Source organism: Marmota marmota, unplaced genomic scaffold, assembly GCF_001458135.2.
Source record: "Marmota marmota marmota unplaced genomic scaffold, marMar, whole genome shotgun sequence".
In the NCBI taxonomy this organism is placed as follows: Eukaryota; Metazoa; Chordata; class Mammalia; order Rodentia; family Sciuridae; genus Marmota; species Marmota marmota.
Genome location: NW_026000240.1, coordinates 36,190,643 through 36,215,847, shown reverse-complemented (window position 1 = coordinate 36,215,847; position 25,205 = coordinate 36,190,643). Strand labels below are relative to the sequence as shown.

Below are 25,205 nucleotides of genomic sequence, written 5' to 3'. Positions count from 1 at the left end.
GCCTCTCCTACTGTGCCTTCTATACCTGGCTTCTGTGTAACAGAGGCCTCAGGACCCAGCACATCCCCGCGGACAGGTGTCAGGGAGAATATATAGGAGATGCCAGGCTCTAGACCTGTCACCCGCTGGGAGCTCGAGCTGCCTGGAAGTGTCTGTGGGGTCCCCGGTACTTCTGCAAGGGACAAAATTTCATTAAGAAGGAGGCCCTCCATGGAGCTCCAACTGCCAGCCCACCCCAACCTTGGCCTCACACTCACCCTGGCCAGTGCTTCTGAGTGGCTGCCAGGATAGGATGTACCTGGATGCCCCAGACACTGGGGTCCAGGCCAGAGTTACTGAGTCGATCGAGGTTTCCACCACATTTAGTTCAGTACTTGGAACACGAGGTGACTCTGAAGGAGAAATCAAAGATCAAGGTGTCCTGAGAACCCAAAGGAGAGAGTTCTGAGATCCTGGAGCAGGTTATCTTAGAGAAGTGTCATGGGGAGGTCATGCTGTGATTACTCTAGGGTCAAGTGTGTGGGAGGACAACAGAAGTCACTCAGAATCTGGGGTGCAGGAAATCAGGATGTGTCATTAGTGTGAGGCAGGGGATGAGCCCCTACCCGAGCACACCAAAGCAGAGTGGGACCTCTGGGCTCACCAGTGTGTGCAGTCACCTCCCTGGGGGGTCCTTCTCCAGCTGGCCCTAGGACACTCAGCCACAAGTGGTACAGTGTCCCTGGCTTCAGCCCGTCCAGAAGGTAGCTGCTGAGTTCAGGTCCCAAAACCCTAGAGTGTTCCTGGCCACCTGGGGCAGAAATGAGGGTGGGACCAGGAGCATGTGGGAGGATGCTACCTACCAGTATTAGTGAATTCCACTCCTCACTAACCCCCACCAACCTCACTGACTCAGGGTTCACCCTCCCTATTGATATTCCTTATTCTCCCTACAGCTGCCTACTTTTCTGACCCTCCCCAACTGATCCTCTAGGGCCTCCTTTATCCCACCCACCTCACTGATTAATCCCACCACTGTCTCAGATCCTGCAGACCCTGCTCCCACTAACCTTGTCAATCTCACTGGCTCTGCCCACAGCCCTGCCCCCACTTGGTTAGGTCCCTAACCTATTGGGGCACCTCTCACCCTCAGGTTGCCAGCGAAGAAGGAATCCATGTGCCCCAGGCACCTGTTCCCAGCGGAGTCTCAGTGAGTGCTCACTGCGCTGCACCACGCGAAGTGTCTGTAAGGCTGTTGGAGCCTCAGGTGCTTGAGAGAAAACGTGGGACTCAGGGAAGCTCTGCACCGACTGACCCCAGTGTCAATCCCACACACTCTCCTGTCCCAACCAACCGCTCTACCTGTCTCAGGCTTCACCCTTCCTCTTTTCTCAGATCCTGCCCCTACTGGCTCATTACCAATACTTGGTCCCATTTCCAAATCCGAGCACCAGCCCCACCCCACAGACAATCCAAACCCCAATTCAAGGCTTGCTCCCGCCCAAGATCCGCCTACGTGTGGTGACGACAATGGAGACAGGTGCGCCCTCTTGGTCACCAATAAGTGCTGTCACTCGCACAGAGTAGCTGACTCCGCCTTCAAGACCCCTGATCTCTGCAGAGTCAGTATTTCCTGGGAGTATCTGATGTCTCATGGGGCCACCTGGCCATGCAAGCAAAGACCAGCGGTCAGGGTTGTACCAGAGGAGCAATCCCAGTCATAAAGAACAAGGGTGAACCAGGGAGCCATACCTTCACTCCGGCCCCAAGCCAGTCTGTATGCTGTGGCTCCAGTGACCCCTACCCAGGTGACCCGAAGAACATCACTGGAAGCATTGAGGATCTGCAACTTGGACACACTGCCCACAGGTTCAGGAGCTAGGAACACAGGCAAGGAAAGAGATCAGGGCCACTGGGTATCTAGCAGAGAACAGGGTGGCAGTGCAGGCATGGTAAATGCAGAGAAAATCTGAAGGTTAGGTGAGTTTGGTGTGGACTGGTCAGAGTAGGAAACCCTGAGGAGGTCAGTGATTCATAGTGGGCAGTGTGGGACATCCATACTGTTATGGATATTTAATCATCATGAGTGGTTCAGAATGGACAGGACAGTCATTGAGCAGCAGTGGAATGGGCAGCTGGAACAGTCAGGAAAGTCTCTGGTAGAGACTTTACACAGTAAGGCAAAATAGTCAATGTGGTGTGGTGGCTAGCAGGTAGCCAGGGTCCACTCACCAGTCCTTACAACAACAGAGGCAGGGGCCCCATCGACACCGGTCACTTGGGCCCTCACGTGTATTGTATACTCAGTATCTGGCTCCAGCCCATCTAGCTCAGCCACTGTGGCCTCCCCAGAAACCAATTGGGATTTCTCTGAGCCTGGGAACAGGGATAGAAGCAGTTCCAGGGCTAGCCATACTCTGTCCCCCAACCCTCAACCTGGACCCCCAAGAAAAACTCCAGCCCCTATTCCATCCAGATCTGCCACCCACAACCCTCCCAAACTCCTGACTCCCACCGTGGCCTGAGTGCCAGGAAATTCTGTATCCTGTGGCACTAGGAACCCTGGTCCAGGCAATGGTGACGGATGAGCTGCCAGCTTGAGTCACATGAACTGTCCTCACTGGGCCCACTGGGTCTGGGAAGAGAGGCAATGGGGAATCTGATGGGAGAGGGAACAGGAATCATCTGATAAGGGAAGACTATGAGAGTCAAACAGGAGACAGGGACCTGATAAAGGAGATGATGAATGGTTCAGATGGGGAAGGAATGGGAATCTGAGCTGGCAGGTGACAGGAATATAAGAGACAACAAGATCTGACAGAGAGGGGGAAATCTGGTAGAGACTTTAGGAGGCACAGAGTAGGGTCTGTCAAATGAGAAAGTGGAAGTCTGAGAGTTAGGTCCAGGAGAAAAAGTGGTGAGGGTCTGAGGGATAAGTAGTAGAAATACAGGGCTAAGATAGTGGGAGATTTAGGGGAGAGGCAGAGGAATCTGAAGAAGTGGGAAGCTAAGGAGACCATGGAGACTGGAGGGGAAAGCAGTAGGAAGAGGCAGTAAGAATGTAAGGGGGAGACTGGAGTTCTGGGGAGAAGCAGGGATCTGAGCACAGAGGTATAGGAGTCTGAATGGACACTAGAGGCAAAGATCCAAGGAACTGGGTCAGGCCCTCACCGGTTCGAGCTATGATGGTCACAGGGGGGCCCTCCTCTCTCCCTCGAAGTGCAGACACAGCCACCTGGTAGGAGGTTCCAGGCTGCAGCCCCAGGATGTCCGTGGCAGTAGCGTCTGGGGGCAATGTCTGACTAGACTCTGGACCTAGGATCAGAGAGAAATGCTGGCATGACTCCTGTCTATCCCCTTAGTTCCCCATACTCTGATCATACCCCTCAGCAATCCTATCACACATCCCACACTGACCACTGCTTGTCTTCCAAGTAATCCGAAATCCACTGGCTCCAGGAACAGGTCCCCAGGCCACTCTTACTCTCGTTGCATCTGACAACACAACTCTTAGTCCTGGGACAGCAAGAGGGGTTTCTGGTTCTGGGAGTTAAAGACAGGGGCCAGGGTCAAGACCAGAGCAGGAGTCAATTAATCAGCTGTTCCTCATAAGCCTCTCACAGGGCTCACCTCGGCGAATAGTAAGGACACTGGCACTACCCTCACGGGCACCCACTCGAGCAGACACCCGCACAGTGTAGCTGAGCCCAGCACGAACATCATCCAAATCAAAGGCTGTCTGACTCCCAGGAAGCACCAGTGTTCTCTCAACCCCTGAAAGAGAAGGAAGGGTTGGTGGGTAGGGGTCAGTTAGAGACAAGAATGTAGATAATGGCAATCAGTGATGAACAGGGACACATGATGAGATGACTCATGGGGGATGGGAGTTAGTGAAAATGGGACACAGATGAAAAGGGTGAGAGACAAGGACACAGGTTAAAAGCAGCCAGTGATGAATGGCAACACTGATTAACAGGGGCCAGTGTTGAATGGGGACACTGGATGACAGGGGTAAATAGATAGAAACACAGGTTGTAAGATGACAGGAGTCAGTGGACAGCAATCAAGGTTGATAAGCCGTTGAAAGAAATTGATGGAGGTACAACCACAAGAATGAAATCCTAATTGGAATGGGTTGCACTCCATGTATATATAATGTGTCAGAATACACGTTTTTCTAAAAACAACAAATAAACAAACAAAAAAGATTCTCATGGTAAGCAATCAGCACCAACCATACTTACAAATGGTATTATTCTATAATATGCACGTTTTTGTTTTAGAAAGTAAAAGTTAAAAACTGATATCAATGGGGCTGGGGGTGTGGCTCAAATGGTAGTGTGCTGGCCTGGCATGCGCAAGGCACTGGGTTCGATCCTCAGCACCACATAAAAATAAAAATAAAGATATTGTGGGGCTGGGGATGTGGCTCAAGCGGTAGCGTGCTTGCCTGGCGTGCGTGCGACCCAGGTTCGATCCTCAGCACCACATACAAACAAAGATGTTGTGTCCGCCAAGAACTAGAAAATAAATATTGAAAAATTATCTCTCTCTCCCTCTCTCTCTCACACACACTCTCTCTTTAAAAAAAAAAGATATTGTGTTCACCTAAAACAAAAAAAATAAATATTTTTTAAAAATCTAATATCAAATCATAATAAAAAAAGGCAAACTCAAAAACAAAAAAACAAAAAAAAAGAAATTGATGCAGGATGACAAAGGTCAGTATTCGATGAGGACATGAAATGAGAGGTTGGTGTGGACAGTAGTCACTGCTAGGATAAGAGAAGGGCAGTGATAAGAGCTTGTGGCTATGAAGAAGGATGAAAGTTATGGACAGGGATGCGGGGCAAGGACAGAACCAGCTGAGGAGGCCAGAGTTCTGGGAGTTAAAAGACAGGGGCCAAAATCAAAACCAGGACCAAGACCCTGTGACAGCTCTGGGCTCACTGCCATCTTGGGAGGTATATTGACAAAGAGACAGGGAAAAAGCTTGTAGAGATCCAGGAGTGGAAGGAGATGAGGCAAGGGTGCAATCAGACCCTGGGGGCTGGAACTTCAGAGATTTTTCTGGCTGCTTCCCCTCACCTTGGGTGCTGCGCAGAGTGATTCGATACTCAGTGGCACTGGGGACAGGGCTCCAGGACACTCGTACTCGCTGCCTAGGCAGTTCAGTTGCTTGTAGGTCCATCACAGGGCCCACAGGCTGTTCTGGTCCTGTTGGAGAGCACAGTGGGAGTTGATTTGGGTTCCTGACACTTTCCCCAGTTACTTAGTCAGGCTGAGAGTTCTCACCGGTGGGGACCACAGTTGCAGGAGTGGCCACTTCACGGCCCTCCAGCAGAGTGTAGAGTGTGAGGCGATATTCAGTGCCTGGCTGCAGCCTATCCAACTGGTAGTGAGTCACATCAGAAGGCAACACCACTTTCTGAGGTGGTTCTAAACCTGCAAGAAGACAGAGTCAGGTTAGCTGAAGCCAAACCCTGACCACTGCCTGCACAGCCCTCTCCCTGCACTGACCACTCTCACGATGCCACTCCAACCGATAGCCACGAGCCTCAGGCACCAAGTTCCAAGAAAGGAGAATGGATGTGGGTCCCAGAATGACAGGACGCAGGGTCTGCTCAACAGAGGAGTCTGACAAGGGCACATGGGACATGAATGACCTCTTTACCCTACCCTGCCTGCCCACCCAGCCTAAAGAAAGTGCTCAGCCTTCTCACCAGTGCGGGCTGTCAGGGAAGTAGCAGGCCCCACACTATGGCCGAGTAGGGTGCTCACAGTCACCTCATAGTCCATGCCAGGCTCCAGGTCACGTAGCAACAATGACCCCTGCCCAGGGCCCAGCTCCTGCTGCTGTGTTTCCCCACCTGCATGGGACAACATAGAGGGGTCAATGGGCCCTGCAGACTCATGACTCTATAATCTCATCTGAAGTGCAGGAACTACCCCATACCACACTTCTCACTTACCACTGAGAACCCGCCATGTCACACGGTAACCAGTAGCACCTGGCACACTCCGCCAGGCCACCAGGAGGCTGTGGGCTGTGGTATTCTGGATAGTTAGCTCTGGCCCCTCTAGGGCAGCTGGGGGGTAAATAGAATCAGGAGTGAGCAGGGATTCTGGGGCTGGAGGGTATTTAGGTGAATGGGGTCAGAAGTTGGTAGAATTACTCACTAGTCTGAGCTGTCCCACTCACAGCCTCACCAATACTATTGGCATAGAGGGCAACCACAGTCACTTGGTACTCAGTCAGTGGCCGGAGACCCTGCAGCCACATGCTGGTCTCACCAGCTGGGACATTCACCTGCCCAGGATTAGAGGTCACCTCATCTTATCCAGTCAAGTCCTCAGCCACCCTCCTATCACTTCTGACATCCTTACCTCCCGCAGTGCGCCTGGCAGTGGTTGTCCCAGCCCTGTCAAAGGAGTGTACTGGACCTTATAGCCAGTCACAGGGCCACTAGCTGCTGTCCACTGTACTCTCAGAGATTGACTGCTTGGCTCAGACAGCACCAGGTCCCGGGGGCCAGTTGTTGAATCAACAGCTGCCAATGAGGGAAATCAGGTGATGGGGCAGGAGGACCAGGGGTCTGAGCATATGTGATGGGTTCAGCACTCCCATGCTAGGGTTAGGTAAGTGGCCCAGGTTAGGGCACACAGTGTGGACAGGAACTCACAAGGCAAGGTCACAGGCACACCACCAGCAGTTGTGCACACTCTCCGGGAAATGAGGGGCAATAGGGTTCTCAAGATGCTGAAGTCATTGACGAAGAAGAAGAAATCATTGGTTGGCTGTGAGGCAACTCTCTTCAGTTCCTCAGGGTCAGCATTCTTGATTCCTGAGGTGATGCCCAATCAGGACTCAGTTGCCTGTATGTCCCATATGTCCACCCCAGCTGACCTGTCACCTAACTTAGTACTCACCCACAGCAAACAGCTTGACCCCTTGTCCCTTCAGCCTCTGGGCTGCTGTGTCTACCAGGTCCTGGGACTTCCCATCTGTGATCAGGATGCAGACCTAGAGCAGGTGCAGAGGCCAAATTAGGGCTGCTTTGGACATTTATTTTGGGGTCACCTTGGAAGGCCATGGTAGGGGTTAGGGATCACCTTGGGGATGCCAGGTCGGGCCAGCTGGGGCAGGAAGACATGGTCAGATACATGCAGAAGTGCAGCCCCTGTGCGAGTGTTGCCCCCCTTGTAGCTGAGCTCACGAATGGCACGAATCACATCATCCCCAGAGCCAAGTGCATCCAGGCCAAACTCTGTTCTGATAGGGGGAGGGAGCAACAGGCAAGGAGTCAGGACCTTGTCCAACCACAGTCTCCAGGAAGCCTCTGGCTGAGGCCTCTTAAGGGTGCCCTTTATTCTGTGATTCCTGCCCCCCATCACTAAAGCCTCCAAGTTAATAAACTCCCAAGGTGCTACTTTGTGTGCCACTTATGGCATCTGGTAGACCTGGAGCCCTTGAGGTTCTAGGGAGATAGGATGTCTGGTTACATAATTATATGTTGCCGGGTGCAATGGTGCACACCTGTAATCCCAGCAGCTAAAGAGGCTGAGGCAGGAGGATCAAAGCCAGCCTCAGCCACAGTGAGGCACTAAGAAACTCAGTGAGACCCTGTCTCTAAATAAAATACAAAATAGGGCTGGGGAGGCTGAGGTTGTGGCTCAGCAATAGAGTGCTTAGCTCATACATGTGGGGCACTGGGTTCGATCCTCAGCACCACAAAAAAAAAANAAAAAAAAAAAAAAAAAAAAAAAAAAGGATAAATAAACAAAATAAAGGTATTGTATCCATACAACTAAAAAATAAAAATTAAAAAAAAATAGGGCTGGAGATGGGGCTTAGTGGTGGAGTGCCCTGAGTTCAATCCTGGGACCCCCCCCCAAAAAAAAAAAAATATGTGGAAGATTCACTTGTGGGAAGGTGGACACTGCCAGTCAGAGAGCCCTTCTAGTGAATTGAGAGGCTTGAAAGAGAGAGCTAGAACATGAAGAGAGTTCCTGGGTCCCCTCCTGGACTCCAAATCTCTATCCAGATAAGGAAACAGAGCCTCCTGTGTTGGGCAGAGTACTAGCCTGGAAGTGTTTCAGGCATGAGCACTCTTCCCAGTGAATCTCTGTCCTGTCTCCAGAGGAGATGCTAGGGAGGGGCTCTCTGGGCTTCCCAAGGCCCCCATCTGGAAGGGCCTGGCCTACAGGTTTCTGGGCTCTGTACCCTGTCTGTAGAAGGGGTCTTGGTGAGGTCTACAGTTCCCTAGGGCCACTACTTACCGTGGGTCATCACTGTACTGAACTGCAGCAAAACGAACACCCTGTGTACCGGCTGCCCCAGAGAAAGGCAGCACCAGCCCCTCCAGGAAGCCCCGCACTTCTCGGAAGTTGCCGCGGCCAATGGAGGAGGAGCCGTCCAGTAGAAAAACGATGTCAGCGGCATAAAGGCGTGTGCAGGTCACTGGAGCCGAAAGGAAAGACTAAGACCTTTTCTGGGAGACCACCCATTTCCTCCAGGCACTGTGGTCCCCTGTGACTGAGGGGCAGGGTGGCGAGTAGGCCTCATATACTTATGCAAACTGGCTGGTTCTGTGTGGGCCTGGGAGCTTTGGAGGGAGCTACAATGGGACCCAGAGCACACTCTCCTGCAGAGAACTGGAAAGTACTGGGAGAGAGAGTTGCCCACACTGGTGTGGATCTATCTGGAACTGAGGTCAGTCTCAGGGGACCAGTGAAGAGTGGCATAAAGCAGAATACTCAGCATGCATCTAGGGCGCCAGAATTTGGGTCTGTGCAGGATAAGAGGCAATTTGGAAGAACCCAGCACCAGATTTTGGAGCATTTGAGGAGTCTGAGAGATTTAGGAGGCATTCCCCCAGGAGGAATCCATGGGGATTGTGGAGATATGGGGGAACGCATTAGTGATGAAGGCCAAGTGGAGCCATGGGTGACAGGGTACTACGGGATTCTTCCTAGCTTGTGCCCACCTCTTTCCCTGGGCTGAGCCCACACTTTGGACGACCCCGTCAAGATCCCGGCACAGAGCGCGGCCAACAGGAGCCGCAGCTTCATCCTGGGTGATAGAAACGATCAGAGATACTCCCACCTCTGTCTCTTGCCCCGTCGGCTTTACTAGGTCCCAACTCAGTGTTCCCCCACCCCTGATCTTGCCTGTGAAACCGCCTGCTCCTGCAGCCGCCGTCGCTGCCGCCGCAGCCTCCGTACCGCAGGCACTTTGCAGAAAAGTCCCGATCCGGCGGGTGGAGCGGCGGGTGGAGCAGCGGGCGGGGACCAAAGATGGCCCGCCCTCACCCACCTCCTTGAGAGGTTACCGCCCTCACCCCTCTTTCCCCAGATAATATGACGCACTTAAGTGCAAAGCCCCCATCCTGCGTTCTGAGAATCCCCCCCCTTTCTTGACAGATGATGAGGGAGCTCCTCAACCCCATCTGGGATTACAAATCTTGTTCATTTAGGTCAGAGTGACCAGTCACGACAGCTGGAGGCTGAAATGTGAATAGGTTCCTGCAGACAAAAGGGTAGCAGCAGGATGGTGGGGGCGGGGGGGGGGGCAGGGGCTACAGCTGAAGATGACTCACCCCCAACTAGGGGGTGCCCAGACAAGCCTGCAGGCCATGGGTCCCGACTAAGGATGCTCCTGTGAATCAGTCATGTTCTGTCTGGTGGGTCTCCTGTGCCCCACCCCAACCTCCTTGACAGAGCAGCCTCCAGCAAGAGGAAACTGAGCCTGAGGGAGATCAAGGCCCCATTGAGCTGGATATAACTAATGTATCCCTCCTCTTTGGAGGGAGAACCCAGGAGGAGGGAGAACCTGTATTATGCTTATGCCTAAGTGTCCATCCCAGTACCCCTGCACTCCCTACTATGACTATGGATGCATTCCAGCTGTATTTTCAGGGAGTGGGGTAGTCCATATGTGGAGGGTGAGACCACCCACTGTGGCAGCTGATCCCTTAGGAATCTACCTCCTGGTGTCCTCATCCCAAGCCAGGTCCCCCTACCTACATGTCCTTATTCTGATCTGCTGGAGTTCCTTCCTTCAATCTAGTTTTCCACCTAACTGCCCTACCAAGCCCAGAAGTCACTCTCAATATACTTATAGCTTCTTCCTTCATAAATACCACCTCCCCTCTCTTACTCCCCTCCCCTTAATCAGGCTGATTTCCCATCCCTCTCCTCCAGTTAACACTATGACTATAAACAGTCTCCACTTAGGCCCAGAGGAAGTGAGTCTTTGCATATGCATCTCTCTTCTGCTGGGTAACACTAAGGCAGACACTCCCAAGAAAAGCCAGCCCCCAGTTGGGTCCTGATCCCTGTTTTCTTGCCAATCCTAGATAATTCTGGGCAGCCCATTACATATCTACACTTACTGGGCCCCTTCCAATATGCTTGACCCTATAGCTTTCCTCCCATGGAGATCAATACATGGACTGAGTCAGGGAATGGGGATAGAATTTCTATTACATGTTTCCCCTTGAGTCTTTCTGGACTTTCTGGTATGGCCAAACCTCAGAGCGGTGAGGACCAGCCAATACTGCCTATTTTCCTGTTGCCCATGAAGGCTGGATCTGCCCATTTTCACTGTCTGCCACACCATCCCCCATCCCCAACTATCCTAGAACACAGTGCAGTGACCTTAGGGGACCCAAAACCCTTTTCCAAGGTCAAGGTCTCCTCAGCTGTGTCCCAGGACTCCCACCCCAACCTTGGAAGGTGTGCGCCAAGTAAGAGTAGCAGAAAACCAAACAACTTCTCATCAGAGACAGCTCCTGCTCCTAAGACTATCACCTCCTCTGTAAGGCTAGGTGAGAGCAGGGTCTCAGAGAAGGAATGCACAATATGGACATACATGTACACATGCATCCAGCCTTTAGGAAAAGACAGGAGACCCAGCTGAGAAAGTGGATATACAGGCAAAGCTCGCCAGAACTGAAGTGCACCCAGAAAGGAAGGGCTGCTGTGAGGGAGACACTCAGAAGATATTTGAGACAGGCTTTTGGGAAGGAAGAAAGCTAGGAATGAGTACATATAGCCTAAGGCATAGCCTTGGAGGCCAGTACCTACCTGTACTTCTTCCAGGGCACTGAGACCCCCAGAGTTCAAACTTCTCCATCCTATACTTCCCTAGACACTCCTTTCCTTGGTTTGATCGCCAGCTCTACCGAATGGCACTATGTCTCCAATCAAGGACTCTTCTTGGGGTTCTAGCTATATAGATCCTATTGTCTTAGATGCCACCAAACTCCTCACCAGAATCATAGCTAAAGCTGGGCAGGTTGTCCCCTCCAATCCACTCCTCTCTAGATTTCCCAATACTACTGCTAGAGATTCTGTTCTGCAAGTACTTCCACAACCTACCCTAGCTCTCCCTATGGCCACAACCACAGCATGGTTCACCAGGACTGCACAGAAATCCAGCCAAGTCCCTGTGCCAATGAAATCTCAGCTTTGACCAAGTCACATAGTAACCTCCAGTGCACCTCCCCAACATGCCTCTAAAGGAAATATCAAATGCCCCGAATAGAATGCAAGGAGACCAGATGACTCCCAGCGGCTCCAGCTCTTATGTCCAGTCCACCTGGCCTTTGGAGGACAGGCATTGGTGTAGAAATCAAGTGGCCTCCTCCAGGAGCTCAAACTTAGGGCAACAGACTTAGCAATGATCCCCCCCTGCCTGGGTGCCACATCTCTTAAAGCTACTGGGGTTTGGTCCATCAAGGTTCTGTGCCACCCAACAGCTTTCCTCCAGTTGGTCACACAATAGGAAGATGATTTGCTAAATGCCCCAGTCCTAGGCCATAGGAGGCATTGGACAGATGTCTCCTAATTGACAACCTGCGGAATGAAGTGGGGGTAAGGGAAAGGCACTGGGTCAGAGTGAGACTGATTCAAGGTTTTGCCTATTTTCAGGCTAAGATGCTGGGGAGACTTCAGCATAGCCCTCTCTCCACAAAACTTGTCCCAGGACCCCTGCTCATGACTGCCAGCCAAAGACATCCTCAGAGGAGACTCAAGCCCCTCACTTCCTTTTTCACTCTTGGGCTCCCCAGGAACTTGAATGTGGAAAGACAGGGCAAGGGTACAGAAAGAGTCATACCTGCCCACCTGCTGTGGGGACCAGGACCCAAAGAGTTAAACAAAGGACAAGGCAGCTGAGAGCTCCAATAGGTCCTGACAGCCTCAAGAAATAGGGAGAGGGGAGGGGCCGGGTGCAGTGATGCATGCCTGTAATCCCAAGGGCTCCACAGGCTGAGGCAGGAGCATCAAAAGTTCAAAGCCAGCCTCAGCAAAAGTGAGGCGCTAAGCAATTCAGTGAGACCCTAAATAAATAAAATATAAAATAGGGCTGGGGATGTGGCTCAGTGGTCGAGTGCCCCTGAGTTCAATCCCTGGTACCCTCCCTCCTCCAACACACACACACACCCCCACACCCCCCCACAAAAAAAAAAAATAGGGAGAGGGGCTGGGATTGTGACTCAGTGGTAGAGTATTTGCCTAGCATGTGTAAGATACTAGGTTTGATCCTCAGCACCACATAAACAAATAAATAATGGCCATCTACAACTAAAAAAAAAAAAAAAGAAATGGGGAGGGGATCTACAGCCTAACAGCTCAGGACTTGCCTGAGACAGATCTAGTGGAGGGAGGGGGCTTAGGCCCCACTGAGCTCAGGGCTATTCTTGGAGCCTGAGTCAGTGGCAAATCATGGCAAAGCATTCTTACTCTGCCTGTACAGGCAGCAGTTAGAAACCAAGAGAATTCCGTGCCCCAGGCTATCCTCTTCCAGGACTGAGAGTAAACACAAAGAAGGCTTCCTTAGGGAAAGTTCTTGGCCCCTCCTGATCTGTCCTACCAGACCAGGGACTGCCAGGAAGCAACTATGTGTAGGGTCCGCAGTGAGGGGTTTGCCACCCAAGCCCCTAGTTTCCAGGCTGGGACCCCTATTAGGACACAGGTGGGGCTATTCCCATGAACTCCCACATCCCACTCTTGAGACAGGCTGGCTAATATGCCACATGCTGAGCAGAAACATCTGGAGTGGGTTCTTTACAAGCATCAGAGACTTCCGGCCTCTATGCTGCAGCCCCCAACTTACCCCTGGCTGAGAACACATCAGCCTGTGTGGGAGGGAAGGCAGAAGGATCCAGGGGATGTAGAACTGGTGGGAGGTGCTTGTTCCTCCATGAACTGAAGGACTCCATGCCAATAAAGGAAGTACAACACAATTCTCAACAGAGGACTTTATTGGTGGTATCTATTGCATGGGTTTGAGGTGCCAGAGTGGCATGTTTGTAGAGGGGGATCATGAGCCCCGATCCTACCCTCTTGCCTGCACAGGCATCCTGCCTAGAAGCGCAGCCAGAACATGCCACTACGGATCCGGTTGTAGTCAGGGAGCTGCTCGATTGGGCCTGTGGGGATAGGGTGAGGCGTCAGGGTGGGGTACCTGTTCTGTACAGGGACAGCTGGCCCTGTGCCATACCCAGCTCAGAGCTGCTGCCCAGAGAAGCACAAGACAGGCTTTCAGTGAAGAGAGGGAAGACAACATTCCCCTAGGGGTGCAGAGCCTGTCCTTTCTTGCTCAGGCCCTTAGAGCCCCACCCAACAAACAGGGTGTCCGTTACCCGGTGGGTAAGGGATATTGATGAAGACACCTTGGCAGGGAGTCAGGGAGCTGCTGGGACAGGTTTTCTGAGCAAGAACTCCCTGGCAGCCACACTACTCTCAGGGGCCTCAAACTGCTTCTCTCAATGTAGGCTGGAGGTAGGGGAGCAGAAGTGGAAGGGGAGACTAGGACAAGGATCTGAGGAAAAGGACAAAAAGCAGACTTTCTAGACCACTCACCCATTCCAGCCACTGCTGGACACTGGTCATAGAAATACTTGGAGCAGACCTCACGCACCACATGGGCATCCACCTCCTGCAGGGAGAGGCAGAGGACAAACTGACTAATAGGCACTGGGCACCACCTCAGTCAGCCAGCCTCCTCCAGCTGACCAAGATCTCCCACATGTACTGTGGAACATTTCCCTCATCCAAAAAGGGTGGCAAGGTTTTCCCTACTGTAGACATCCATGGACATCACCTATCCCTACAGTCATTAGTACCTTTGCCCTTCCTTCTGACTACATCACCCCTATGGGTGACAGCTACCTAGGACAATAGAGATGCCTATGGGAACAGTCTCCCGTCAGGCATCAACATCCCACCCCCTTTCAGGGTTCTGCTAGGCCAAGACTCCAGAACCTCTCCCAGGGGCCCATGTTACCGCAATCCGGCTCTCCCACTCAGCCAGGGGGATGCGGCGGCCATATGTCAGGAGGCTGCGTCCAATATCCTCACACACAGGAGTGGTGCCTTTAATGGTGGGGAAAGCTTAGAGATCTACCCAGTCCAATCTTGAACCCACATATACACATAAAATCCCTGGCATCAGGTTAACAAAGACCTTGCTCTGACTCCAGACCACAACCATCACTTTTCTAACAACCTATTTCCACAGTGATGGGCTACCCCCATGTCTACCTAAAGCTTCAAACCCCTATAGTTGGGGTGGTGGAGCATGGCATGACCTTCAACGTTTTCTTTTCCAATCTTGGTTTGTAATAATGGCTACAATGAGCTGTCACTGCCAGGATGCACTATTCTACCCCTTCCTTTAGGGATAAAGGGCTCACCATCCAGATGAGATACCAGGGCATTTCTTAGGATGTTTTTGCCCCGAGTAACCTCACTTTCCGTGGCACTGGTACACAGGCGCATCCTAAAGCAGGGAGTAAAGGACAGGTATATGGTAGTGTTCATTGTGACAAGTGCGTTGACTCTTAACCTCCCACCTCTCTGGTCAGATTTCTATCCCACCCAGTAGTTCCCAGCTGCCACTCACCACTGGCCCTGCAGGAAGAATATCATGTCATCGATGCTCATACGGTCACAGACGAAGTGTGCACCCAACAACCCAGTCTCTGCATAGCAGATATTGAAGGTCTGGAAACTATGGCACAGCTTGTTGGCCACAGCAACTGAAGCCAGTGGGCTGGACAGGTGCTGCCAGGGGCACAAATGGTTAGCACCCCCTCTTATCTCTGGCCCATATACCCTGAGACCCACAGCTTAGTACTCCCTTTTCTTTCCTTTTTTTTGGGGGGGGTGGGGGGCGGGGTGGTGTACCAGGGATTGAACTCAGAAGCACTCAACCACTGAGCCACATCCCCATTTTTTTTTTTGTATTTTATTTAGAGACATGCTCTGGGTTGTTTAGTGCCTTGATTTTTTCGCTGAGGCTGGCTTTGAATTTGCGATCCTCCCATCTCAGCCTCCCAAGCTGCTGGGATTACAGGCATGCACCCGGCAGTACTCTCTTCTTTGAAGGCAATGTCCTATGCTCAATCCTGACACTTACCACGCCACCACCGTAAGTGCAGTCGTAATGGCCAATTATGGCATTGGCCACTTGGAGGGCCACATTGTCTGGGTTGGACCAACCAGGTCCCTCTACTGCAATGGCCACATGGGCCAAGGGCAGGGCATCATCACGGTGGCGAATCTGAAAGAGTACATGTCAAGGGCTGAGGAACAGTATAGCCAGACTTCCAGGACAAACAGAAAGGATGGCTGGTGTGGGTGAAGCATGCACATATGTGTAAAATCATCCTCAGGCAACAGGCACAAGACCCTTTCCCTACTTCTGAGTCATTATGGGGTCACATGCATATGAGGGTTCTCTCAAAATCCCCAGTTGACAACAGCATCCCTGCCCACCAGGCAGCACACCTCGCTTCCAGTGAAGCGGCACGGACTTAGAGTAGGCACGGTGTCATCTGGGTATGTCGCAGAGACGCTGCTGAAGTGCTTCTGGGCGAGGTCTAGCAGTTGACGATGCTCCACTCCTGAGGACATGGGCAATGGAGTTACTGGCTAGCCAGGGGGAATCACAGACAGGTGCAAGACCCTATGTCCTGTCTCAGTGGGAGACAGCAGAAGGAAAATACAACATTGAGATAAGATGAGGGAAGAGGAGCATCTGCCAAATGACCCTATCTTTCAGGATCAAATAGTTCCCATGGTGTCAGGCAAAAGAGAAAAGCAGCATTTTTTTTTTTTTTTTTTTTGGTACTTGGGATTGAACCCAGCAGCGCTTAATCACTGAATTACATCCCCAGTCCTTTTGTATATTTTGTTTTAGAGACAGGGTCTTTCTAAGTAGCTGAGGCTGGCTTTGAACTCACGATCCTCCTACCTTAGTCTCCTGAGATACTGTAACACCATGCCTAGCAAAAACAGCACTTTAAAAATGGGCAGCCATGGAACTGGGTAGAGCACTTGCCTAGCATGCGGGAGGAACTAGGTTCAATCCTCAGCACCACATAAAAATAAAATAAGGGTATTGTGTCCACCTATAGCTAAAAATATATATTAAAACAAACAAACAAACAAAAAAGGCCAGATATGGGGGCACATGCCTGTAATCCCAGCGGCATGGAAGGCTGAGGCAGAAGGGTCATGAGTTCAAAGCCAGCCTCAGCAATTGTGAGGCATTAAGCAACTCAAAATAAAACACAAAACAGGGCTGGGGATATGGCTCAGTGGTTGAATGTCCCTGAGTACAATCCGCAGTAACCCCCACCCCCAAAAAAAGGGCTGCCATGACCCGGGCACACACCTGTAATTCCAGCAGCTTGGGAGGCTGAGGCAGGAGGACTACAGCCTCAGCAAGATCCTACCTTAAAATAAAAAATAAAAAAGGGCTGGGGATATGGCTCAATGCTTAAGTGCCTCTGGGCTCAATCCCTGATACAAAAAAAAAAAAGGTGGAGAATGCTGCTATGTGACGTAAGTGCCGATTCTCATTCTAGAAGCATCATCTCACCTGTCTCAAGAACAAGACTGGTGCTCCTGGGAATAAGGTCACGGGGATGCCTTGTCCCTCAAGCCCTACTACAAGCAGATCTGGGTGCTGGTCATGAAAGCAGTGGCAAGTGAGAGGCACAAAGAGGTGCTATTGCAGGGCTATAATGAATTCTGGTGTCCCTGAGAGCTGAGAACACTTACAAGGAGCATCACAAACTTATACCCTCAGGACTCCTTTCCAGGTCTCACCTCCTCAGTTCCACAAGAGGCCTCTGCTGCCCCAGTGATTTAACCAGTAATCACTATGGCAGTGGACAGCCTGCCCCAGTTCTGCTATCACTCGAAAAGTCTGTGTTAGTAGCTCACACTGCCCTTGGTCCCAGGTTTCCTGGCTCTAAATCCCTCAGTTATGCTCTTCCTATCAGTCTTTTTCACCTACCCAGTTGCCAAGACCATAAGCAGGAAGCATTTTGAACCTCCTCCCCTACCCACATCCAGATCTGTATGAGGTTTTCAACTACAGAACTTAAGTCTAGAAAACCTAAGTCTCTCCTTAGCTCCTGCTATCTCTCTCCAGGCATGTGCCACACCTCATCCCTAGTTAGCCTGCTCTGCTCTGGCCCCACTCAGTAGAACAAATCTTAAAATAAATTACCAGAACATGACACCCCTGCCAAGGTCCTCCATTCCCCACCTAACAAATACCTACCATCCTTCGGGCCTCTGGCAAAAGACTCATGCTTCACCTGTCCCCACTATAACTAACTCTGAACTCCCCTAACATTTTGTGCCTTCAATGTGCTTCCCAACTCATCATGTATATGCATCATCACATACCCAATGTCTGGTTCACCCAATGGCAATGAATGGCAAGGCCTACCCAGGAGCTTATGTCCCTCAACAGCCACGAACTAGTTATCCTAGCACCAGGGGGGACAAAGAGAGGCCTGCGCCCTAGGGAGGGGCCATTAGTCCAACTGAGGCATGTATTAGATGAGGAGTGTACCTGTGTGGCTAGTCCTAGTAATGGCAGAAGGGCAGAATTCTACCCTATCTTGAAAGCAAAGGAGAGAGATCATTCCCCTCAAGGACAGGAACAAGGTCCCTTGGAGTGAAGATGGGGGTTCTGACTACAAAGGCCAGGCTTCACTTACCCAGAGCTTCAAGGAGCCCATCACTCACCTCCTGCTGCTGCCAGCACCATGCGAGGGGCCTTGTAATGCCTGCTTAGATACTCAGTCAAGTCTGCACGAGACAATTTCCTGTAAAACATACAGCCCATATGGATCAAGTTCTCTACCAATCCATAGCAACTTGGATATAATGGAACTGAGAAGAGACATGGCCTCTCTGAAGAGGCCCTATTACATCTTCATCTCTACCAACCACCCTTTCAAGGCCCAGAGTGGAGCCCTCATCTGGCCCTGCCTCACATGTGCCCTTAGGACAGTCTCACAGCCCTCTCTGAGGTGTGAGCTGACGCTGTGTGACTCGAGGGGCAGGGTCAGAGCTCTCAAACACCTCCCACCTGCAAGCCAAATGTTCCCTCCTTAGATTATAAGGGCATACATGGAAACATACCCTAAAACAAAGCCCAAGATTGAAGTGAAGACCACACAGCCATTTAAATAGGTTCACAGGGACCATATGGCAATACAGAAACTGTCTCCAATTGCAGAAAATTAGGAAAATAAACAACACAGACAGTCAGTTCTCACCTGACATTCTCACTGGGCCCTTCCACAGCCTGGGCTAAAGGTGTGCCTTGGAACGCTGTTGCATGCAAGTAGTCAAAGACCACATCCCGCAAGGATGCATCATTCTCCTGCATTTCCCGCAGGATCACGTCTCGTTCCTTTTCAATCTGGGAGTCTTCCAGGCTGCAGTTCTGCACAATGTCAGCCAGTAGCTCCACGACTGGACACAAGGACATGTTCAGGTGTCCAGTGGAGACCAATGACAATACAAAATCCCAAGTCTGGCATCTCCTACTGCTGTCCATCCCTACTGGTCATCCTGCCATAAGGCCACAACCCATGGGTAATCAATTCTGCAGCCTGTCCAGGGGCTCCTGGGGCTCCTCTGCTCCCCTAGAGTTATATTCTTCTGTTTCAAACCCTCTCCTCTAAGCATTACCTTTCGGCAGGTCACTGGACAGTGCCTTGATGTAGTAAGCTGTGTGCTCCCGAGTGCTATAGGCATTCAGATGAGCCCCCATGTTCTCCACCTCCTTCTCCAGGGCATTGCTAGGCCGATTCTTTGTTCCCTGAAACCAGACATCAAGAACACCAATCATGAGACACAAAAGAAGCCCGGGAACTCTGCCCTCACAGGCTAATCCCCAAAGGACTAGTAGTCCACAAGTACCTTCTTCCACAAAGATTGTGGGGTAGGGATGTAGGGCCCAGAGTCTGTATGCACTGAGCCTTCAATGTGTGCCTTCAATGTGCTTCCCAACTCATCATGTATGCATCATCACATACCCAATGTCTGGTTCAACCAATGGCAATGAATGGCAAGGCCTACCCAGGAGCTTATGTCCCTCAACAGCCACAAACTAGTTATCCTAGCACCAGGGGGGACAAAGAGAGGCCTGAGCCCTAGGGAGGGGCCAGCAGTCCAACTGAGGCATGTATTAGATGAGGAGTATACCTGTGTGGCCAGTCCTAGTAAAGGCAGAAGGGCAGAATTCTACCCTATCTTGAAATCAAAGGAGAGAAGTCATTCCCCTCAAGGACAGGAACAAGGTTCCTTGGAGGTCCCTTGCAGGCCTTGAGCTGACCAAGGTCACAGTATCATGGGTCAAAAGAACAGAGATGATCAGGGTTAGGATAGAAGGTTGTGGAAAAAGCAAGTATTGCCCAACATTCATAATAACCTGTCTTTACTAATACTCCACATCCCCTGACAGCCATGATCATGGCTATGTTCAAATGATGTGACCTACCCCTAAACACATGCCATTCATATGAATCTGTGTGTGTGTGTGTGTGTGTGTGTGTAAAAGCTCCATAAGTCAGGCATGAACATACCAGCCTGGTGAAAACTGGGGCTTCTGTAGGCATTTGGGTTTTCTCAGCTCTGGGGACTTCATACAGGGAGTCACACATAAGTGCTCAATCAGAAGACAATAAGCTCACATGATTTCTTCCAGAAAGACCAGCCAGAGTCACTCCCCAACTGAGGTCCATAATTGGGAGGTTAATTTTTCTGATCTTCAACCTCAAAACAGGCAGCCCTAAGCCCAGGGAAGAAAAAAACTTCACAGGCCTCACCTTGAAAGCTAGATGCTCCACAAAGTAGCCTGCTCCATTGTTCTTTTCAGTCTCATAACGACTGCCAGCATCAATCCATACTCCCACCTGCACAAGAAGTCACCAGCAAATAAACAAAACATCCTTGTACCACTCACAATGCACCCTGAATAATTCAGCATAAGCCCCACATAGGGCCTTATGGATCCCAAGGTGAGGGAAAGCTTTCCCAGTAAGGACCCCTGTACTTGGAGTTACAGCAGAGCCCATGGCACAGAGAACCAACCAATGGCTACTCACACTGCATCACTGCTCCTTCCATGTTTTTTTTTTTTTTTTAATACTAGGGATTGAGCCAAGGAGGTACTCCACCACCAGGTTAAACCCCCAACCCTTTTTATTATTCAAGAGAGGACCACACTAAGTTGCCAAGACTGGCCCCAAACTTGCAATCCTTCTGACTTAGCCTCTCAAGTAGCTGGGATTACAGGCAAGTGTCACAGCTCCTGGTACCCAGTGACATATCTAACTGTACCCATTTACCTGATCCCACCACCACCATAAAGTTTTTAAATTTACTATCTTTTCAGTTGATTCTATTTTATCTAGGCTTGAAGTCTATCATTTGCAAAGAACACTTATTTTCTCCATTCTAAAAATTCTGCTTTGTTCTGTTTTAAAATATTTTTATTAATTGTTGATGGACTTTATTTTACTTATTTATTTACTTACTTACTTACATGCAGTGCTGAGAATCAACGCAGTGCCTCACATGTACTAGGCAAGTGCTCTACCACTGAGCCACAATCCCAGCCCCTGATGATGATTTTATCCTTTCATTTTTAAGGAAGAAGATGCTATATATTTTATCATATTAAGGAAGTAACCTTCTAGTGACTTTTGTCTTCTTGGTTCTAGGAGTTGAACCCAAGGGGCGCTTTGCCTCTAGGCTGGCCTCAGACTTGCAATCTTCTTGCCTCAGTTGCTGAGGATAACAGGCATATGCCATCACATTTGGCTCTTTCTTCTTTCTTTTTCAAGATAGGGAGGAGGTTCTTACCATGTTGCCCAGGCTGACCTCAAACTCCTGGGCTCAAGTGACCCTCTTGCCTGAACCTCCCAAGGACTTAGGACCACAAGTGTATGCCATTGTGCCCAGCTTAACTTTTTTTTTTTAAAGAGAGAGAGAATTTTTAATATTTATTTTTCAGTTTTCGGCAGACACAACATCTTTGTTTGTATGCGGTGCTGAGGATCGAACCCGGGCCACACGCATGCCAGGCGATCGCACTACCGCTTGAGCCACATCCCCAGCCCCCCAGCTTAACTTTTACTTATTTATTTTGCAGTTCTAGAGATAAAACTTGGGCCTTACCCATGCTAGGCAAGTGCTCTACCACTGAGCTACACACCCCAGGCTGAAAAAAAATCAAGGTTTTAATCGGAGTCACCAAATACTGTCAAGTGTCTCCCTGACACCCAATGAAAGAATCTTAAAATTTTAACTGCCTCCTGGTATGCTGTGAAACACCCCCCACATGGTCACAATGGTCTATCCTTTTAATTTACTATTTGTTCACAGATGATTTAAGTTTTTCACATCTCATTTCCAACAAGATATTGATGTACCTATCTATGTTTATCTTAGATGAACATGTTATTTCAAATCCATATCTCAGAAAGGAAGATGCATTTTCTACTCTACAGTATCCTTTGACACAGAAGCACACTGGTGCTCCTTACAGTCTAAGCTTTCTAGACAGGCTTTGGGTCAGATGCCATATAACAATAAAGTTGCCTACCACTGTTTCCTGTGTTCAGTAACAACCTGTATGACAGGACATTATCTGTTCCTGGAAAAGTGAAAGAATTTGCCAATAAAAACATCTGGCCCTGGAGCTGGTGTGTATACGGAAGAGGAAGGATTATTTCTTGGGAATCTTCTCACCTACTCATACATCTAGTCAAAGTTTCTATCCTTGAGTCAATTTTTTTTTTAAATTATTTTTTAGTTGTAGTTGGATACAATATGTTGATTTGATTTATTTATTTATTTATTTTTATGTGGTGCTGAGGATCAAACCCAGGGCCTCATGCATGCATGCTAGGCAAGCCATCTACCACTGAACTACAATCCAGCAACTGCATCCCCTCAAATGCATTTCTTGAAGTGTATTCCTGTTCTAGCTTGGAAGTTGTGATCTTGGCTGCGAGGCTGAGAAATGTGGACCTCTGTAAGGCACCTAAAAATCTCTGAATCCCACACTTCATTTTTTTTCAAGATAAGGACGCCATTTCTTCTCTCATATTTTTCTTAGCAAAGCAAAACGCTGTAAGGGAATTTGGCCCCCTACTTGGCAGGCAGCAAGTGTTTAAGGATTGTTGGCTAAAAGCGAACACTACCCCATGAAGTTAAGGCTGGGCAGGAATCAGGGATTGGGACAATCTGGCAGTGAGTGGGCCATACTCTGAAACCAGACCATAGAGAAGAAGGTCACAGCACGACCTAAGAAAAGATGGCCCAATCTGGAGGTCCCCCGCTCCTCGACAGAACTGCCCACTCACCGTGCAGGTAGGTTGGGAGGACTGCTCCGAGGCCACTCGCAGCCCATTGTCCAATACGCTGACCTGTGTCTCTGGCACACTCTGGAGGGCCTGGGCGAAGGTTGCGGCACCCCGTAAGGCAAGCGCCCTCAGCACTGCCGGCTGCGAGAAGGGACAGGCGGCGAGTGAGGACCGGGTTAGAGAATTGCTCCCCAGCACCCGGGTCCGCTGTGAGACCCCTATTCCCAACCGCGGGCCAGCAGCAAGAAGACGTCCATTCCCGCAGTCGGCCATGACCTTTCCATGGCCCTGACCTGGTGACCTCCCCACTTCAACCCGCCACTGCTAATGGCCTACTCCTCTTCTGAGTCCCGAAGCCCTGAGCCCCGCAGTCCAGCGTTATCGCGGCCACCTCACCGAGCGGCGAGCGCGCAGAAGAGTTTGTGCCCCGGTGCCCGCTGCACGGCAAACTGCGGACGCCGCCATCTTGTAGCCCAGTTAGTGCGCAGTCGCGTCACACATGCGCAGAGCGGCGGGGTGAAGCCTGGGGCGCCGGCGCAGTACCGAAGACTTGGCGTTCGGTCGCCGCCTAGCGGGCAGCAGTAGCTATTCACAACAGCTAGTGGCTGGTTTTGTGTGCGAGTTCAACAGTGCCTGCCCGGCATCAGTCCACCAGCTGTCGGTCAGCTTGCGCAGCAGCACCGGCCATCCAGGCCATCCAGTCTGTCCACCCTTCGTAGGCAGAGTGCACGGTTTCTCATCAAGTGGAGGCGTCTGTAATCCTCTGCATGCCGAGAGCAGAATCTGGCGGGCCGGGAGTGCAGCTATAGTGTTCCCTGTGTCTGGGTCCAGGGCATAAAACACCAGCGTGAAATACTGAAACTATGAAGTGGCCATGAAACAATAACAATTTTCTCTTTAAAGGAATGAAATAGGGCTGGGGTTGGAGCTCAGTGATAGAGCGTTTGCCTATTATGTGTGAGGCCCTGGGTTCGATCCTCAGCATCACATAAAAATAAATAAATAAATAAAGGCATGGGTGGGGGGACTTTTAAAAAAAAAAAGAATGAAGTAGGGCTGGAAATGTAATTCAGTGGCGGAGTGCTTGTCTGGCATGCCTGAGGCACTGGGTTCCATTCCCAGCACCCCGCGGTGCGCGGGTGGGGGCCTGAATGAAGTATTTCAGGCGTGCTGGCACACACCTGTAAACTCGGCAAATTTGAGACCAGCCTGATAAATTCTGATAAATTTAGAGAAGACCCTGTATCAAAAATTAAAAGGACAGCCAGCATCATGGTGCACACCTGTAAACACAGCAGCTCAGGAAGCTGAGGCAGGAGGATCATGAGTACAAAGCCATCCTCAGCAATTTAATAAGGCCCTAAGCGACTCAGTGAGACCCTGCCTCTAAACAAACTACAAATAAAGGGGGCGGGGCACTGGGATGGGTCTCGGTGGCTGGGTAAGTGCCCTTGGGTTCAATCCAGGTACAAAAAAAAATTTTTTTTTAATTAAAAAAAGACAGGTTTCTTGACTTATATAAGAACAAATATTTGAATGTGTTTATTTGCTTCATAACTTGCTCAAGTGCCCACATTGAAAAAATTAGAATGGAAGATGTTCAAGAATCAAGATGGATATCTTGAGTGGTTGGTTTATAGAATAGCCCAGTAAAGATGGGAGCTTTCCAGAAATAATAAAGCCATTACCTATTTTAGCCATTACCTAAATTTCTCTCCTAATGGGGAGAAATTTCTGAAATGGTTAAAACCAGACTCCTGAAAAGTATATGAAGCACCCAAGGCCAGAGAGGATGAACAACGGTTTCTCCAGGAGGTGAAATCTCATGAGATTAATCGTGAAAATGGAACATTGCAAATTGTTCTTGATTCAGATTGGCTTTGGGGTAAATTGGCTTTAAGGTGAATCTTATCCAGAGCAAATTATTTTTCTCTGCCACTTTATTAGAAAATCTTTACCTCTCCAAAAGTAAGGCTGGGCATGTAAGGTCAGGCATAGTGATCAAAAGGAGGCAGATTAAAAGCAGCTGAACAAGGCTTTATTGAGATTTGCTCCCCAGCAACACTTTTCAGACCAACAGAGTGGGTCGGGGAGAATTGTGTCCAGGCTCAGCCGGATTGGAATTTTATTGGGTTTAGGGCAGGAAGGAGGTCTTGGGGCACGAAAGGGACCCAGGTTTTTAGAGTCCCTTGTTCTCCTGGGGTTGATCAGGGGAAACTTGCTGAGATCTGTGTCCTTCCAGGATTAGTCAGGAGACCCTGCTGATTGACAAATGGTTATACAGCACCATCCCTGCTTGTCTGTCCAGGCCTGATTGGTTGTTCTTTCTGCACCTGCGGGTTGCCTGGTGCTTTGTTCCCTTAGCCACCTCAAACCGGCCTAACAGGGCAGGAATTGGACTGGGACAATCTGGCAGTGAATGGGCCATAGTCTGAACCCAGATCATAGAGGACCTAGGAAAAGACAGCCCAATCTGGAGGTCCCCCGAATTTGCAGCCAACTCTGAAAATACCATCATTAAAACACCCTCCC

General features: G+C 50.2%; 2 protein-coding genes across 3 annotated transcripts in view; both read right to left on the bottom strand.

The window, feature by feature from the left end:
- The window catches only part of Col7a1 (collagen type VII alpha 1 chain), a 33,079-nt gene extending 23,765 nt beyond the window's left edge, over positions 1-9,314 (bottom strand). Inside the window, exons 1-24 of one of the 2 annotated variants that reach the window (XR_007344163.1) lie at positions 9,151-9,314; positions 8,967-9,052; positions 8,260-8,440; positions 7,093-7,252; positions 6,910-7,003; positions 6,663-6,824; positions 6,367-6,530; positions 6,160-6,289; positions 5,952-6,068; positions 5,703-5,849; positions 5,500-5,616; positions 5,275-5,424; positions 5,068-5,196; positions 3,610-3,753; positions 3,397-3,522; positions 3,151-3,294; positions 2,495-2,614; positions 2,212-2,355; positions 1,732-1,857; positions 1,496-1,642; positions 1,127-1,249; positions 644-790; positions 258-392; positions 26-172 (exon numbers count right to left, since the gene is read on the bottom strand). Coding sequence is in view for 1 of the 2 variants with exons in the window: in XM_015487263.2 (XP_015342749.1) it covers positions 26-172; positions 258-392; positions 644-790; positions 1,127-1,249; positions 1,496-1,642; positions 1,732-1,857; positions 2,212-2,355; positions 2,495-2,614; positions 3,151-3,294; positions 3,397-3,522; positions 3,610-3,753; positions 5,068-5,196; positions 5,275-5,424; positions 5,500-5,616; positions 5,703-5,849; positions 5,952-6,068; positions 6,160-6,289; positions 6,367-6,530; positions 6,663-6,824; positions 6,910-7,003; positions 7,093-7,252; positions 8,260-8,440; positions 8,967-9,051 (3,139 nt within the window). In the remaining variant the exon portion in view is untranslated. The remainder of the gene's footprint in view (positions 1-25; positions 173-257; positions 393-643; positions 791-1,126; positions 1,250-1,495; positions 1,643-1,731; positions 1,858-2,211; positions 2,356-2,494; positions 2,615-3,150; positions 3,295-3,396; positions 3,523-3,609; positions 3,754-5,067; positions 5,197-5,274; positions 5,425-5,499; positions 5,617-5,702; positions 5,850-5,951; positions 6,069-6,159; positions 6,290-6,366; positions 6,531-6,662; positions 6,825-6,909; positions 7,004-7,092; positions 7,253-8,259; positions 8,441-8,966; positions 9,053-9,150) is intronic. The other variant, XM_015487263.2, reaches the window with a different exon arrangement.
- A 3,915-nt stretch (positions 9,315-13,229) lies between these two features.
- Positions 13,230-23,225, bottom strand: LOC107143515 (cytochrome b-c1 complex subunit 1, mitochondrial). Its single transcript, XM_015487262.2, has 13 exons — positions 23,070-23,225; positions 22,674-22,814; positions 20,130-20,216; positions 18,991-19,120; positions 18,573-18,771; positions 18,037-18,116; positions 15,778-15,893; positions 15,407-15,550; positions 14,891-15,051; positions 14,682-14,767; positions 14,273-14,361; positions 13,849-13,924; positions 13,230-13,415 (listed from the first exon to the last, which is right to left on the bottom strand). Exons 1-13 carry the CDS (start codon positions 23,136-23,138, stop codon positions 13,351-13,353), a joined length of 1,443 nt encoding a protein of 480 aa, XP_015342748.1. The 5' UTR covers positions 23,139-23,225; the 3' UTR covers positions 13,230-13,350.
- Positions 23,226-25,205: the final 1,980 nt, after the last annotated feature.